This window comes from Tubulanus polymorphus, chromosome 4 (assembly GCF_964204645.1).
Source record: "Tubulanus polymorphus chromosome 4, tnTubPoly1.2, whole genome shotgun sequence".
Taxonomy (NCBI): domain Eukaryota; kingdom Metazoa; phylum Nemertea; class Palaeonemertea; order Tubulaniformes; family Tubulanidae; genus Tubulanus; species Tubulanus polymorphus.
This window is the reverse complement of record NC_134028.1, coordinates 2,923,331-2,941,657: the sequence shown is the minus strand read 5'-3', so window position 1 is coordinate 2,941,657 and position 18,327 is coordinate 2,923,331. Positions and strand designations below refer to the sequence as shown.

General features: G+C 37.3%; 3 protein-coding genes across 3 annotated transcripts; 2 read left to right on the top strand and 1 right to left on the bottom strand.

Moving 5' to 3' along the window:
* The first annotated feature begins 1,174 nt into the window (after positions 1-1,174).
* Positions 1,175-2,411, top strand: LOC141903374 (uncharacterized). The gene is made up of 4 exons (XM_074791487.1): positions 1,175-1,462; positions 1,568-1,753; positions 1,842-2,063; positions 2,142-2,411. The coding sequence occupies exons 1-4, from the start codon at positions 1,238-1,240 to the stop codon at positions 2,409-2,411; spliced, it is 903 nt and encodes a 300-aa protein (XP_074647588.1). The 5' UTR covers positions 1,175-1,237.
* A 3,421-nt stretch (positions 2,412-5,832) lies between these two features.
* LOC141903106 (85/88 kDa calcium-independent phospholipase A2-like) lies at positions 5,833-10,703 on the top strand. The gene is made up of 15 exons (XM_074791067.1): positions 5,833-5,963; positions 6,083-6,178; positions 6,299-6,514; positions 6,906-7,083; positions 7,369-7,556; positions 7,880-7,976; positions 8,051-8,233; positions 8,310-8,425; positions 8,560-8,708; positions 8,812-8,891; positions 8,968-9,121; positions 9,210-9,360; positions 9,454-9,642; positions 9,705-9,864; positions 10,007-10,703. Exons 1-15 carry the CDS (start codon positions 5,857-5,859, stop codon positions 10,388-10,390), a joined length of 2,448 nt encoding a protein of 815 aa, XP_074647168.1. The 5' UTR covers positions 5,833-5,856; the 3' UTR covers positions 10,391-10,703.
* Positions 10,704-10,705: 2 nt separating this feature from the next.
* LOC141903107 (aconitate hydratase, mitochondrial-like) lies at positions 10,706-18,198 on the bottom strand. Its single transcript, XM_074791068.1, has 20 exons — positions 18,140-18,198; positions 17,612-17,698; positions 17,455-17,534; positions 17,116-17,182; positions 16,948-17,019; positions 16,523-16,735; positions 15,994-16,063; positions 15,328-15,416; positions 15,086-15,236; positions 14,901-15,005; positions 14,622-14,822; positions 14,376-14,533; positions 14,036-14,109; positions 13,575-13,759; positions 12,980-13,185; positions 12,787-12,884; positions 12,604-12,697; positions 12,384-12,516; positions 12,181-12,302; positions 10,706-11,863 (listed from the first exon to the last, which is right to left on the bottom strand). Exons 1-20 carry the CDS (start codon positions 18,170-18,172, stop codon positions 11,726-11,728), a joined length of 2,376 nt encoding a protein of 791 aa, XP_074647169.1. The 5' UTR covers positions 18,173-18,198; the 3' UTR covers positions 10,706-11,725.
* Positions 18,199-18,327: the final 129 nt, after the last annotated feature.

Genomic DNA, 18,327 nt, shown 5'->3' with positions numbered 1-18,327 from the left:
ACTTATGCGATGAATTATTATTCGAAACATCATATCTATCGGACACGGGAATAGATTGGAATGTAATCGACGATATGCTTGGTCGGATGTCTAGTGAATATGTATTCTGCACAGGAATATCCAGACCGGAATTTGACAGCGTTTGTTCGTCAATCAAGTATATTCCGTCGTTCGTTATCGAGAGAAAGATTCCGCCATCATTTATATCAAAAAAGTGCAAAAAATGGTTCAAACTTCGATTCAATGCCACGGTAGAAGAACGAGAAGCAAGATCATCAGCAACGTCTCGATGTCCGGAATGTTCAAATGCTTATCGCAATCTTCGAAAGACGAACAAGCGTGAACAATTGGTTACTCCGCAAACTAAAGCAAGACGTTCAGAAAAAAATTCTAACTATCCTATAACTAATTTGACACCACGAAGCAAAAAGCGGAGAATCGAGAGAAAGAGTTCAAGTGCTAGAAATATAAAGCGTCGATTAATTAACACCTCACAGAAAATTCAAAATGACTATACCATCGAACTTGAACAGACGCAAAGTAAGGAATTGGAAGATTTTTGTTCTCACGTCAAGCCTGGTGATATCGAAGCTGTCTTAGCGGAAGCAGAATTAGAAAAAGACACATTGCAAGCAATAAAAACTACCTGGGAAGCCGATCAGCACCGCAATGGTAAGTGAATTTCTATCATTTTGAATTCATGAAAAAATTCATATAATTCTGAACCACTAGATATTTTCAATATACTTCTCAATATTGGATACTTTAGCCCACAATTCTAGATGAAAATTGGACTTCTTTTAACTCAATATATTTGTTAATCCAAATTTCAAATTGAAAAGTGAAATCCAGACAATTTTACAAAATATTTTAATTTTTCAAATTAGAAACTGGACAAAAAGGAAACCGTTGGAGTATGGTCACCTATCGAATTGCTCTGTCAATATACTGTCGAAGCCCTGCAGCCTACGAAGCGATTCAAGAGTGGGGAATTTTCAAACTGCCCTCGCGAAGTTCACTGCAGCACTATTCTACTGCACTGTTGCAGGCTCCTGGAACGGAGTCATATTATGATTATATAGAAGACACATTTAACCGTTATAATTTGTGGAAAAATGAGTGTACATCGAAAGGCAAAAAATCACCAACCTCAACTGGAGTTTTGATACTCGATGAAGTAAAAGTTATCGGTAAAGTAGCGTGGAATAGTAAAAATAAACAACTCAACGGGCTCGCTATGGACGCCACAGAAATGTCTTCTTTGAAAGATATTTTCAAAGAATTATCCGGAGAATGTACACCAGAGACGGCTGAATATGAGTTGCAGTTTTTGTGGAGGGACTTAAGCAGTGATTTCGATATTATTGGACCTTATTTTAATTGTCACACAACAATGGATGCAGCTTTTACGACAGCTTGTCTGTATGATGTCTTGAGAATCTTTTATGAGTATGGATTCAGGGTAAGTTTTTAAGTTGATTGCAAATGAAACCAAAAATTCATAATTTTTGATGAAACCCATTGATTAGCATCTTCAGATATCTTTAATTTTCAAATTTCTTTGCAGACAAGGGTGGTGGTGACTGATGGAGCCAGCACCAACCTATCGATGATAAAAACACTCAGTGGTTATCCGCACGGTGCCTTTGGTCTAAAGGATGCCCAGGAAGATCGACATAAAGTTGAACCTTGGATGATGAACCCCCACGAACCAGAAAAGAAAATTTACTTTGTCATCTGTCCATCACATCAAGTAAGCAAACACTTCTATCCAAGTTGAAATATGGAATTTACAGTATAATTGAAGGATCTCATTTTCATTGATATGTTTCTTTTTACAGCTTAAAAATCAAATTAATCAGTTGTGGGCAAGTCAAACAGGTGGAACGAAAAACTTCATGAATGGAGTTGAATTCGGATGGGATGAAATAAAAAGTATGTGGAATCGTGAAACTCAAAGAAGAGATGATAATCATATTCGGATGGTACCAGGATTGATCAAATCTTATATAGAACGAGATTCCTGGACTAAGCTAAATGTTAAACCAGCAAAAATCATGCAGGTATAAAAAACATTAATTCAAACTTAATTAAGAGATAACTGTCAGAACCTAGTCTTCACGAACTGTATTTATTTATAGCAACCGCAAGTGCTTGCCGAACTCTACAGTTACGCGAATCCCGACAATTCTCCTATCCCATTGGAATCAGAACATGTTATGGCAACCCGAAGTTACCTGGTGGCTTGCAGCCAACTTTTTGAAGAAGGACTTCTGAAAAGTAGAAAACCAAATGACATGACAAGAAATAGCCAGATTCATGACATGGAAAGCCCAATCATATTGAACATCTCAGAAGGATATAAATACTTCAGGGACTGGTGTGAATATCTACACCATGAATGTGAGTGAATGCACCGATATAACAAATTATTTTACATGTGTCTAAAATAAATTTGCCAGACGAAATAATTCATAGAGAAATTAACTAATTCAAATTTGGGTTCCTATCTTATTTTCAGTTGCTGACGAATTCCAGATGATTTCTCCATCCCAAAAGAAATTTATTAGTTGGCAGGTAAACTAAGATAACATATCAACGAAATAGCACCTATGGCTATCTTTTTAAATGAGCATCTATAAGAAATGGAGACACTATTTATATTTTCAGACATATGATCTACTTCGTGTTATGGTGTTTGGGTTCATTGGATTTTGTAAAGACTATCTCACTGAATTTCCTGGATATTACATTACCCCACTCACAGTGAATGGCAGTGCAGTAGAAACTCTCTTCTCGCAGTTTAAACACTGCGTGGGTGGAAAACTAACGTCATTGAACTATCCACAGGCAAGGAGAACTGTTATGTTAAAAAGAGAGGTCCATGGCCATCAGAAGAAAAAGAAGAGAAATTATTACAGAGATACACCGCTTTATACCCAGGACGTTCCACTCATGAGAAAAAAATAATTAACAAACTAAAAATAGATTATATATAAACATATACGTTCATGTATTGTCCAATTTCTTAGTTACCTTTATATACATCAAATGAAGAATCGTATTATTATTCAATTAATAACCATGTCACCGTTTATCTCCTTTACGAACAGATTGTTTTTTAGAAGTTGAAGGAGTTGATTTAGAATGTTTAGGGTTTCTTGTCTTTCCAAGATTATAAAGCGTTTCTCTTAAGCTTGATCCTCCTTTCAGGCGTTTACCAGATTTTTCTACTTTTTTCTCGTATATTCCCTTTATGATTCCATTTATGCGCGCATGAGTGTATTTACGCAAAAAGTCCGTCCAAACAGAAACTATGTTCAGTCTCAGTTCATCTGCCACCTCTGATCCAACACTTTGTGTGACAAGTCCGACAAAAACTGCTTCAAGATCCTTGTTTGGCAGAATTTTGTCTGTTGTAAGCTGAAAAATATGAACATTTAATTTATTTTGATGTGTATTTTTTGTATTAAGAGCAATAAAAAATATTTTAAAACATTGTTTACTTACCCTGATAATTCTTTTTTTATGTTTTTGCAATTCGGTTACATTTACACAATTCATGATTTCGGTATCAATTGATTTTACCATATCCATGAATTCTGGCTTGAATATGTAAAGTCCACCTTTATCACGGCACCAAACTTCAACAGGCAATTTTGAAGACTTGCTTTTGTCAAAAATTATCATTTTCGAAAGGACTCGAAGTTTTTTCTGGGCTTCTGTATTACCCCTTCGACGTTCACGCTTATATAAAGAAAACATAAGTCCCAAACAGCCACCAGAAACAAGATACAGTCCTGCAGTTGACTGCGGCTTCAAAATACTCGTCTCGGTTCTTTCTTCAGAAATGTTCATTCTGGCCTGTATATAATTTCTCACATAGTCACCGATACTTTGGATGATTGCTCCTGCTGAATCAATTTCAATTTTATCCTTTTGAAAAAGATCCCATAACATTTCATGAGGAGTAGATATAAACGGCCCATTGCTCGAATATTGACGAAGTTTATCATTCCACTCCAACATGAAATTAACATATGGATCCGTCATGGATTGGGTTATTTTATAAGAACATTGAAATGTTTTGTGCAGGTCAAAAATGATATCACTCACTAGCGTTCCTTCTTTCAACATTTTTTCCCAAGTTTCCATCCTTTGAGGAAAAAAAATTAAGTGTCTAGTCTGCAACATTTTCTCTTTTACATCCTTACAGATATCTATTAAGGATATTGATTCAATAATTTTGATAGCGGAATTTGTTTTGCGTTTTCTTGCCATGGTCACTATTGCAGTGTGGAGAAGAATACTGAAACATTGCTGCTTATATGTTATTTATCTTAAAACACATGTCGGTAACCTTTTGTTGACCCACGGACTCGGATCAAAATATAACCCCACGTGTTAAGCTGGAACCCAGCCAGTAACCCACCATATATGTATGGAATACGCTAGTGCTGCACTCTGTGTTTCACATTAGGAACTGAGTGCTAGGGAAACTGCCTGTGAATGAAGGCCTAAATGAAGTCATTCATAGGAGTTTATAAATGCTAATTACACGGTTCTGGCTATTCCTGGCTATTACATTTAACGCCCCTTAGAAAAAGCACGTTCTTCTGTTTCATGCGGTACATTCATGATGAATATAACCCAAACACTTTTTGAGTTACAGGCTTTCAAAGTTACCTCAAAAGTCAGCAAAAAAGTTGTACATTTTTAGTCTTTATGAATTTTTGATCGTAGGTAAAGACTGAATCGCGAACTGCGGGTGTAAATCAATACTGCCGGTTTTTAGACTGAATAAAACACTACAGAAATAGTTCCGTTGCGTGTTGAAATAGTGTGTTCATTTACTAGTATAGTAGCCTGGTGGAATGTAGACTGTAGGAACGTCTGATTAATGAATTTTTAAATTGAAATCGTTCACATCCTTACAGATGTTCTCCTTCATTTCAACACGTAAACCACGCACCCAATAATCTCATGTATCAAAGTTAATTAAAAATCCATCCATTACCTAACCAACCCTGGCGCACTACAATTATCCTTATTTGGTCCCAGATGAAATTTGAACCATTATGACGATTCAATTACCGTAGATTAGCGCAATACAAATTTCCATTAAGATATATGTATAAACATTATGCGTACTGTAACATCAGTGTCGGGAATGTGTAGAATGCCATCTGTTACAGAATCCTCTGTGATTTTGTAATTGAAATGATCAAACAAAGACGTCTGGGCCCTTTAGAATTTAATTTTCACGTGGAAAATCTAGTTCGTACATACCCAGGGTATGTACTTATGGAAGTAATTTTTCGTGTGATTGACAAGGCAAAAAGATTTCTGCATGCTATTTGTTATTCTGTAATTTAATATTATTTGTATTTCAAAAGGATATCAATATATGTATGCGGTGCACTGACGGATAAATATATAAAATTTGATAGTTTATACGGAATTAAAGTTATCATTACTGCTGTCAATACCGGTAACCGTCAATACCGGAAGAGGGAAGTAAAATCATTGGCCGTGTCACCCTTATGCGTTCGATCGACCTGAGTGACAGAAGTCGCAATAGTTAGTTTGGGGGATTTATATTTTAGGCTTTGACACACGATGTGTGCATGATCAGTGATTTCATGTATCATGTTTACAAATTTAACAAAGAGCATGCGCACTGCGCCTGTGAAAAATAAAATTCCCTCCTCCAACTGCCGGACTCAGGCTCCGTTGCCTCCGAGCGCGCTCCAACAATAATGTGGTATTCGACATCACCTTCGCCACCTTCCAGTACGAAAACTTTCAACATTAACCAAATTCGCTCACAGCGAAATTTGCGAATTTACAGGCAAAATGTCATCTTTCTTCGGTAAAATCATCGGAGACTTCCTTAAAACGGCCTCATCTACAAATATATCACCATACACTGTGAACGAAGTAAAGCCATTGGATTATGAGAGGTATAGTTGTCTGTGATTTCTCTTTAAAGACTCGAATGATTCGACCAGCCGGTGGCTGATGTTCCTTTTTCGTACATGTTCGGTTCGAATCCCTTATTTTGTAATTGTATATCTTTCAGACAGCAAGCCATATTGATTGAAAATGATAATTTCAAGCTGTACAGTGTTGCGCGGCATTATGAAGCTGTACTTTATGCAAGAAATAAGGCATTCAGGTAAGGCTACCATCAAGATAAAACTGTAGTAAGGATGCAGTAAAAAATGGAGCATACCTTCATTATATTGAGGCCTACCTACTACTAGTACTAATACAGTTGCTTGCTATTCTTTTGTAGTTTGTTCCGAATTGCCGATTTATCAGAATCCAGAGTTACATTCAAATCAATCGGTGATCGTATATTGCCTTTGGCATCGGCTAATCCAAGTCTTCTGTGTAAAGATGCGTTACAGAAATTGTGCGATGTATCTCGCAGTAACCCGTCGTGGACCTGTGCCCACGTAGCTGCTCATCTCGGCTTCATGGACTGTTTCCGTCACAATATAGTTTCAGCGTAAGAATCTTGCTTAACATAGCCATACTATTCCTGAACATTTGTAACAAGCTTTGTCATCTAAATTTATTTAGACTAGTCTCACGATAGACTCACAAAATTGTAGATTGATATGGAAAAATAAGTCAAACTGAAATTTCAGGTAGAATGTTAAAATCCATCTTCAGTGATTTATTTGAAATGGATTTTGAATAGATTTCATCGATTTCTCCAAATGAATCTCTGAAAATAGGTAGAAGCATTCTACCAGTACTTAGGATCCTGGGATCAGGCCCCTGTTATTCTATCCAAAAACTTCAGTCTGAAAAATTTTTCATCATTTATCTTCTTCAATATTGCGGGTATTTATAAAGGCTTTGTTGCGTTCAGATGGAGATTTCTTGAAATTTAGGCAAATAAACGAGCGAGACCCGTTGACTGGAGTAACCCCGTTACACGTAGCAGTGTTAGGACGTCAGCTTCCCTGCATACAAGAACTGCTCCTATTGAACGCGCGTCTCGATATCAACGACAGTTGTGGTAACAATGTTTTACATTTTGCTGCTCAGATGGATCCTAATATCATTCAGGTATGGATAAACACTGTCCGTAACGATATGATATTGAGAATTCCGCACTGATATAGGTCTTCAGAAATACTGTAGTCATCTTCACTAGGTCATCTCCAGTATTCCTGAAGATGACTATCAGGCCATAGTCGAAACATGGAATCAATGAATGATTAGCTTAAAGGGACTTTTTTACTTTGACTTTTTCTGTATATAGATGGGTAAAATTTATTTTGAAAAATTTGAAAACGTTCTGAAAAATTGTTCCCTTATAAATGATTTGATCGGAATTTCGTTGATTTATAGTTTTTACTCGCGAAGCAGCCGACTATAGTGAATACAGTAAACAACGCCGGTGAAACAGCTCTTCACGTTGCGTGTATGTATAATCAGCCTGATTGCGTTGAGTTATTGTTACGCTGGAATGCTGATCCACGCATCAGTGGATCATTCAGATTCCCAATTCACTGCGCTATGAAAGGAAATAGTATGAGGTAAACCTGCCTGTCAAACTCCCTGTCCATCTTCCTGTCCCTCTTTAGAGCTGCCAATTGTTCCTTATTATTTTCAGTATTCATCTCTATTTCATAATGAGAAATACTGATTTGCTTTTTTTGACATATACAGATGAAAGATGTTACTGAGGGTCTTACTGTTGATTACTGATTAATTTGAACATTTTCTTTAATATTTCAATGAAATGTTACTGAAAAAAAATGTTTTACTGATAGCACTTTTCAGAATTTGGCAGCCCTACCTCTTTCTCTCCCTGTTCATCTTCCTGCGTCTCTCACTTATCATAAAAGTATGTTTTTAGTTGTGCTGAGAAACTGATTCGTTGGTGTCGTGCTGTTCTTCAACTCCAAGATTCGAAATACGGAGGAACTGCTTTACATTGGGCTAAAACTGCTGAGGTAGGCGAAATTCTCGATTCCAACGATTTCTGAATTATTCTCGCCGAGAAGCTGAACGGTTTCGTTTGTTGCAGGCTGTTCACATGTTATTCGATAAAAAGATCGATCTAGAGGTGAGAAATAAAACCGGTGAAACTGCTTTACACATAATGGTTAGACGCAACAGGTTACAGTGTGTTATGGCGTTATTGTGTCAGGACGCTAATGTCGCTGTCATCGATCAAAATGGCAATACTCCATTGCATTTAGCCATAGCTGTAAGTATTGCCGTATCAGCGAAATTCTATTGCTAAAAATAGTTTTCATATTTTCATTTATGTGTTTATATTTTAGACCGATAATATTGATATTGTACGAGCGTTGATCGTATTTGGGGTGAATATCGATGTTCCGAATTCTAAGAGAGAAACTGCTCGACATTTAGCAGCTAACAGTCGTTTACCAAATAGGTAGAAATTCTACAAATTCTAGAATATTCTGAAATACATCTTGGATAATTTGAAAACTGTTTCTTGTTTAACTGCCATGTTAGATACATAACTATAAGTCTATATTAATGTTGGATTGTTTTATTCGTAAATAGGGATATTGTGTTGAATGAATTGCATAATATTGGAGCGGCCAGGTGTCCTGATACGATGGGTGGCTGCAATACAGGCTGCCATTTCCAAGGAACATATGTCGGCGCAGTGAATCAGAAACTTAATCTCATGGGTGATGCTAAAAACCGCTGTAAGTAAAGCCTTCGTTAATAATGCATTGCTTTTCCGCCTGTTAGTCGATACAGTAGACTCTGCTCAAGTTATGAAGCTAAAAGCTTTTTCTTATATTTTAGTGTATGATGATTTGATTGGAGCGGCAGCGATATCGGCAGCCCTAACACGTAGCACAGTGGCTCACACTACTGGACATCGGGTAAACTAGAATAACACTGATTTCCCAGTGAATTAATGAAATGATTTGTTCTCAATGCCTCGATGTACTGTTGCAGGTATTGTGTCTCGATGGTGGAGGCATCCGAGGACTCGTCCTCATACAGATATTGAAAGCTATCGAAGAAGCGACTGGTCGACCTATAAAAGATTGTTTTGACTGGATATCCGGCACGAGCACTGGTGGAATTCTGGCTCTAGCTATTGTGCACGGTGAGACGACAATGCCATACTGATATTTCAATTGATTATTAAATAAATTTGGGATCTTACAATATACTTAGAATTTGTTCTGTATTAGGTAAAAGTGTCAGATATACGCAGGGTTTGTATTTCCGATTGAAAGACAGTGTATTTTGTGGTAAACGGCCGTATCCATCGGAACCGCTTGAAAACTTTCTCAAGAAAGAATTCGGCGAACATACAAAAATGAACGAAGTCACTAAACCTCGGTGAGCACTCCTGAGTCTCCGCCCTATTAACAAGATACAAAACTAATAATGTAAAGAATATCAATGATTATTATGTTGTAATTTATATTACAGAGTTATAGTTACTGGTGTCCTGGGTGATCGACATCCAGCTGATCTTCATCTATTTCGTAATTATGAGCCACCTTTATTGGCTTACGATCAGCAGGCTGGAATGGCGACGAATATAAACTTTGCACCTATCACCCTGCCTAAAGGTAAATCAAACGATAATCTTAAACTATGCACAATGAAAATTATTGAGATCCTCTTAACCTAAGTTAGATATTCTTAAGAAAGATTTAGAATGATTCTCTCTCATGTATTTCAGACCAGTTAGTCTGGCGAGCAGCGCGGTGCAGTGGCGCAGCACCCACGTATTTCAGAGCTTGTGGAAGAATGTTAGATGGTGGACTAGTGGCTAATAATCCGACTCTGGATACGCTCACAGAAATACATGAATTCAACACTGTCGCCCAGGCAAGGGTGAGTAAGGGTAGAGTTCTAGGCCCAGGTGCAAGTGGTTAGGCAGACTTGTGTCTAGACTGATATTGATCCCTGGGTTTCAATTGGAGTTAGATCCAGATGTAAAACCATGAAGTAATTGGTAATATTTTTCTGTTAACAGGGAGATTCACATGTATCATTACCGGTTGGATGTGTAGTTTCACTCGGAACTGGAAGAATACCCGTATCTAAAGTAGATAGTTGTGATGTATTTCGACCGGAGGGAATTCTCGATGTAGCGAGGACAGCGTTCGGAATCTCGGCTTTAGGCAATCTGCTGATAGACCAGGCGACGAATGCAGAAGGACGACCGGTCGACCGGGCTCGTTCGTGGTGCGGTATGTTGAATATCCCGTACTTCAGATTCAGTCCGCCGTTATCCGAAGATGTACCTCTCGATTGTCACGACAACGCCACATTGTTGAAAATACTGATGGAGACTAAAGTATACTTATACAACAATCGAGATAAAATTCAAACTTTAGCGAATATTCTTATTCGATAATCGTGATCGCAGACAGATGAGACACATTTCTGCATGGATTTTATATAAAGATATCTTATGCTTTCAATGCATTTAACATTCCTTACATGTTGCTTCATCTATTCTAGTCGAGAATGATATTAATATAGTGCTGTTATTTGTTATATTTAGATCAGTTATGAAATAGAATATAATTATGTTGAATTATTTACAATTTGTATGACATTTTAATTCATGTGTCGTTAAACTAGCCGTGCTAATAATGCTGTCAAATCAATCTATGTACCAGTACACCTGCATCTGCGAGCTCATAGTTACATTTTGTTAACTTGTACGTTTTTTGAGATATTATAATAAATACTGGAAGTATAAAATAATTGCCTTTTCTGTATTTCTGACGTGTTGTTTTTCAATTTAATTTGACTGTTGGACAGGGAACCAATGACGCTTTGTAGCTCTATCACCTCCAAGACCAGGCTCAATACCACGGATTTAATGAATGAACTAATAAGACATCATGTATGGTCAACAAAAATCATTTATTATTGTCTAATACAAATGTATGTCTCTATACATAAGGGATGCACATTATTTCTGCCAGTCTATTGGACCCTAAATAACAGAATACTCAAACTAAACAACATAACATTCACTGCAAGAATTAGAACCGATCCTAACGACGTGCATATCACCTGGTCACACATGTATCGTGTGATATTCTTTCTACTAACGTTATATCAAACTGTACAATATTCCTAATTACATATCGAGTTATACTTATTTCACTCGCACTAACAGATTTGTACTTAATAATCCTATATAGAAGTTTTTAGCACAGTTTTAATGTGTTTATCTAACGTTAATGGTTCGGATCTTAGAATTTGGAAACTATGGACGATAAGAATAAGTAGTTAGATCGTAACGAAGAAATCCACATGCATCAGGCGATCAGTATTCATAGAAATTTCTCTTATTAATTTAGTCATTACATACACTAATAAACAATTTGACAAATGTTTAGCACGTTTTTAACAGGCTTTGAGCACATGTATAGTTGTTAGTTTATGCGACAATTTGACTTGCTAACGATACTAACTTTTTCACCATACGATAATAATATATTAAACAGAATTTCTGGAAGCGGTTTATTGAAATACTTCATTTCATCGTGTCAAATATGCTTAAGCAACTCGAAATTTCTTTCAACATATCATTTCTTAGAATTAGACATCGCTATTAAAAATTCGATGCAGATTTTTTCTAAGTCTGTTGTCAATATTTCGCTGGTTGTCATATTGCGGTAGTTCTATATAAATTGTTTACACGCGAGAAAGAAAATAACGACGGGACAGAAGATTACGAAGTGCGCTTTTCGGCCATACGATTCAAGGCGCTTCCAGCTTTAAACCATTCGATTTGTAGTTCGTTGAACGAATGTTTCAGTTCGAATTCGTCGGAGCTACCGTCTGCGTGTTTGACAACGCATTTCAAATTCTGGAAAAAACAAAATAGTTGAATCTGTAGCATGTGAACTATGCAGGGTGGCCACCAACATGAACAACTCAAGGAATCAGAAAAATCTGGGAAATAATGCTATTGACTGCGTGTTTCTTTAATGATGATTCAAAAAATTAATAAATTGTAACATTATAAAGCAAGCAATTCCTCGGGTTAACTTTTCTGCTATAACATGGAATAATCAGGGAATTTGTAAATTGGCGGAAAGTGGCCACCTAGTTAAAAGCTAAATTCACAAATAAAGGCTATTGGTATTTAAAAGTATTGTCTACTAGTCCTATAAGTTTTTGTACCTTTTTAGGGTTGAAGTCCGCGAGACCTTTCAGGGAAACTCGATCGGTTGGTTGGATTTTATCGAAGTCAGCTGGATCGGCGAACGTTAATGGAAGCATGCCTTGTTTCTTCAAGTTGGTTTCTGTAAAGCGAATAACGCACTCGAGTTAACGATATACGTCGCTTTAATGACGTAATAATTCGTGATTGTTTTACGACTTACCGTGAATTCGAGCGAAACTCTTAACGATGATAGCTCGACCGCCGAGATGTCTCGGCTCAAGGGCCGCGTGTTCTCGGCTACTGCCTTCGCCGTAGTTATCATCACCGATCACACACCACGGAATATTCTTAGCCTGTGTTTAATATAGTTGACAAAACACATATAGAAACAACGGAGAAACTAATTATTCTAATGAACGATTTATCTCTCGATGTATTACCTTGTAATATCTGGCTGTATCGGGGACTGAACCGAGATCTCCGGTGAGCTGATTTTTGACTTTATTGATTTCACCATTATCGGCATTTACCGCGCTGTAAAATAATAGGTAATAAATACGACGTATGAATTCATTTCCGAGTCAAATGATGTTCATCTATTCCGATCGCGTAGGATTACTTACCCGATCAGGAGATTGTTAGAAATGTTATCTAAATGTCCTCTATACTTAAGCCATGGTCCAGCCGCACTGATGTGATCCGTCGTACATTTACCTTGAGCCTACAAAATTCAAATACCAACAACTATTCGCTATTCAAAAAGATGATATACATTTTGCGTATAAAATCAAAAGATGCTGAAAAATGTAACGGTACCTTGATGAGTACGACCATATCATCGATGTCTTTTCCGTTCCACTTGTCGAACGGAGTCAGTAGTTGTAATCGTTTACTCTGAGGATCGACGTCGACGGTTACGCTGTCTCCGGACTCGGGTGGATGTTGATATGTATCCTCACCGGGATCGAAACCACGAGAAGGCAATTCATCTCCGAACGGACTTTCAAACTTAAACTGTGAACCTACAATTACACACAAAGTCTCGATAAGTCGCGTCGAGCCATTCCTTGAAGTTTGAGTTAGAATAAGACAGGATTTATTTTATAAATTAGTATATCGCCTTGTAAGAAATTGAACTATTATCAAAGGCGCTCTCCAGAAACAGGTGATAACTTAAACAAATGTCGCGAGCTATCCTTAAAATACTGGGAGTCAATACCCTGGAGGGGTTAGGGGTAGCAGAGAATTCCACTTTTAGTATGTAAACTGATAAAAGGCTAGAGAGCTTTTAGCTAGAGATGCTGGCTTTTGAAAAAGTGACTAAAATAAGATAATGAATGGGAAACACGAAAAAATGTCATTGTCAAGATTCTGCTACTATCACTAATCTATATATATAAGTTCTACTCGCCGTCAGGAGCTGTCAATGAATCAGTTTCTGGATTAAATCCTAGGTCTCCGGTGATGGCCATAACGGTGGTGATTTCAGGTGAAGCGACGAAAGCGTGAGTCGCTGGATTTCCATCATTACGACTCGTGAAATTACGATTAAACGATGTGACGATCGTGTTCTTTTCACCTTTCTGAACATCTTTCCTGAAATTACGAATGAACACATGAAGCCCCAGTTCTACAGTGGCTGCATTTTGATATATAATCATATAACGTACATTGTATATATTTTACGTGATTAATGTGGGCAAAAATTTGCTGCTTTAAAAGAAATCTCGATTTTAAAACTGTTGAATATTTTGCCAGGTGTTTTTATAGCAACATTCACATGTATTTAAAAGTGCAACTCTGACTATTGATATAAGGCTGGTTGCATTAAAATTGTTGCATGTCACGTGCAGTTTAAGAATCGGCGCGTACCTGTCCCATTGTCCGATACACGGGCCACAGGCATTGGCTAAAACTACTCCTCCAATATCACGCAGAATACCAGCCTAAAATAAAATACCGGTACACAAATCAAAATTCCGAACCTATGCAGCCAGTATAGAGACTTATCCCTCAACGGGTTTGAAGTAGCAAATTGCGACATTCCTATTTAGTTTTGCGAGTTGCAAGTTTGTTACGTTCCAATTTTCTTCATAGGATTTCGAAAGCTAGAAACTAGCACTGGCACGTCTTAAATATCCTGGTTCATTCCAAAAGCAGTTTAGGTCAAAGCAGGTTAGAGTCAAATTAGAATATATCAAATCACTCCTACCTGTCCGTCTCGTTCAATAGTAGCTCGGATCTGCTCTGATCCGGGTGTGATTGTGAAAGATCCTTTAGCTTTGATGCCTTTATCCAAAGCTTGTTTGGCTAAACTCGCCGAACGTGACATATCTTCGTAACTGCTGTTCGTACAACTACCGATCAAACCTAAGAATTACGCCAAAAAATCAGCTCTACCAAATGAATTCTCCATTCGAACTCGCAATGAAATATTTTCAGCTTATTGAACCCTTACCGACGCGTACGTCCATCGGCCATTGTTTTTCCGTCGCGACCTTTCTCATATTTGAAACGGGTGTGGCTAAATCGGGAGTGAACGGTCCGTTGATATGTGGCTCTAATTTATCCAGATCAATTTCGATGATCTGATCGTATTCACAGCCTGGATCTGCCGATAACAACACCTTGGAATAATCGTCGGCAAGATTGGCAATTTCTGTAAACGAAACGAATAGAATTTCATCAGATTAAGAAGTTCAGTTGAATTGAAGAGAAGAAGGTGACCGTTTCATACCTTTTCGATCAGTAGCTTCCAAATAATCCTTCATTCTGCTGTTATACGGGAAAACGGACGTTGTGGCACCGATTTCAGCTCCCATATTACAAATCGTTCCCATACCTAGAAAATATCAACGCGAATACAAATGAGTATAAATTTTTAACATTAAACATATTTTTCATCCGATGGCTGGTATTTACCTGTACAAGAGATCGAATCAACTCCGGGTCCGAAATATTCAACAATAGCTCCAGTTCCACCTTTCACCGTTAGAATACCGGCCACTTTCAGGATGACATCTTTTGGCGAAGTCCATCCGCTGAGTTTACCGGTTAGTTTAACTCCGATAACCTGAAAATAGTCGATTATCGGATTCAAAATTCAACAGAAATATTCGAAATATCGGTGAAAAGAAGTTTCTTTTAGATACTCGTAAACTTACATTCGGGCATTTCAACTCCCAGGGAATATCAGCCATGACATCTACGGCATCAGCACCTCCAACTCCAATACACAATCCTCCGAGTCCACCTGGATGATAAAACAACGATAAAACACACTAAATAATGACAATTACTGCGTAGCAAAAACGTAGCAGATTTGAATAAGATCCGATCGTAAATTATAAAGAGACACTCATTAAAAGTTATAGGCCCCCAATTTTGGAACAAATTAAATACAGATATAAAAAAATCAAAAAGTTTATTCGTTTTTAAAAAAAGGCTCAAACATTCCCTTGTTGAGCGATATTCGCAATTTATTATGTCAATCAGTGTATGTATGTCATTGTTCAGTAAGTATATGTAAACGTTGTATTATGATCGGTATTATGTCGTTTTTCTACTCTATTTCATTTCATTTCATATATTTTCTTTTCTAGGGCTGCTTTCTTGTATAAGCTAACTGTTGCTTCAAAGCAGTCCCTCGTCTAATATTATTACGATTTTAATGTATTCGTTTATCCATTAATTCTGTAAAAAATTTTACATGAAGATAAATCATATCATATCATATCATATCATATCATATCATATATCATATATCATATATCATATATCATATCATATCATATCATATTATTCACAGACTATTTTCTACTATCTCCTACCTCCATTAGGCGTATGACTATCTGTACCAATCATTAGAACTCCGGGGAATGCATAATTCTCCAACACAATCTGAAAACCGTACACGTAAAACATGAAATACCTCTCCTTCTCAGCAGTAGACGGTCGAAATTCAATCAGAGATATGTACGCAGTATCATACACCGTATAACTAGTGCTTTAGTTATACAGTACCTGTAACTACATGTTTTATATCGGTCACAGTGGGTGATTTAAACTCCAGTTTAAATGGACCCGTGCTACACAGTAGAACAGTAGTAGCAGAGCCCGCGGAATGACCGGGTTAGTTTTCAGTAAGTGTCGAATTAATAATAGAAATAAAGCGCCAAATTTAAAGATTAAAACATCAACAAATTCATCAAAAACTGAATATTTGGTTTTCAGCTAAAAACCCATGATGGATTTCTTGGCTTTTTCACTAAGAATTTGACACATTCAGTCTTTATTTGCAACACATTCTGAATTTCTACCTCTTCAAAAAAGATATCTTTTTTTCCATAGAGTTTATACCTGATGGATGATTCCGCTTCCCGGCTTCCAGAAACCGACTCCATATTTGGCACCAGCCGTCTGCAGAAAGTTGTAGACCTCTTTGTTTATGTCTTTCGCGCGTTCGAGATCTTCGACTCCCCCGATTTGTGCTTGGATCAAATGATCGCAGTGAATCGTCGAGGGAACGGCCACTCGCGGTAAACCACTCGAGATAAACTGTAACATAGCCATCTGCAAAACAAACAGCATTCATAAAACGATCTACAATTACAAACAACACTTCACCATGCTGCGGAATGAAACATGACAATGTTCTCCATATGCTGGGATTTTACAAGGGCTGCATTCATACTTTCAACACTATGGATGCCAATAAAATTAAACGTGCTTCTACTGATTGAATCCCTTCTTTTTAATTCTTGCAAATTCTAAATTCATAGTACCTGAGCCGTAGCATCTTGCATCGCGACTCGATCCGGTCGCAGACGTAAATAACTTTCACCGCGGCGAACATCCTACGAAAATATAAACCAACCAAAAAATAGAGCCGTTTTCTCGAATTAAAAAACAAACCTGCTGTAACGGCTGTTAAAATACCGAACGACAATCACCTGAGTTTCTGGTTCGTCTAAATGACTGTAAAGAATCTTTTCCGATAGCGTCAGAGGTCGGTCCAATCTGAAACGAAAAACAGTCGCTAGAAAAAGGATTTCATCGAAAGCCTGATTTCAGTCCCAATTCTATATTTATAAGTAATAAGTATCTGAGTGATTACATTCCCTGAACAAAGACCTTAAGTTGTATGATACAAAAGATATTACAAGGAAGTTAATGAATCTATCAAATTGAAATATCAAATACTGAGATAAAGCTTTAATCAGGAAGTAAAGAAATTTTTTATTTGATTCTATATCTTGTATCTACTTGATAATTATGGTCGAACTTCATACCTTTTCTTCACAATTCTTAGGTTATTTTCTAAGTTGCTGTAATTCAGAGACGTCTGCTGATCGAATTTGCTCATCGGCACCTATAAATAACAAAAAAATTTAATTAGGCCTATTTGGTGTAGTCGAAAATAATAGATTTCATTAGACTAACACGAACCTGAACACCAGCGGTTGAAGTCTGGAAGACCAATGGACTAACATGCAAAGATCGCACTTGAAAACCAACATTTCCATGGCCTAGAGCCTGAAACAAAGTCATATCAAGATGGTGAATATCATTTGTATTGCTTGTTAATTATTGTATTGTAGATCATGAATGAGTCCTGAGTCGAGAGGTCGCTGTCGAGGAGTGTGGTTACATGGAATCAGTGGTATGTAAGTTGTAAGCAATTATGGATTTTAACTTTTGATATCCAGATAACTCCTAGGGCCCTGACACTCTAAAGACCTCCAAATTGAACAGATCACTGTAGCCTACTGATAACTGGGGGTTTGGAGGCTGGGGTACACAGGGTCAAGGTCACGAACACTGCAGAAATCCACATGTAGTAAAACGAACACGATATTTTTGGTACTTTTACCACTATTTTCAATTATTCGGGCACAAATTATGCAAATCAGAGGATTGTTCTTCAAATCGTTCGAAGGCCCCGTTAATTTCTGAGCGATCTAAAGACGAAAATACCTTTTTAAACGCACAACGAAACGCGTAAGCCATAGCGACCCGAACTCTTATTCTATTCAGGTGGCAGTTAGATCGTAGTAACAGGTACCCGTAATGAAGGTGTTCGAAGGTTCGAATCCCGAGTATATTTGCACAATTGACTCCCAAATGTCGATGAATTGGCCAATTCTTTAACCAAAGACAAACAC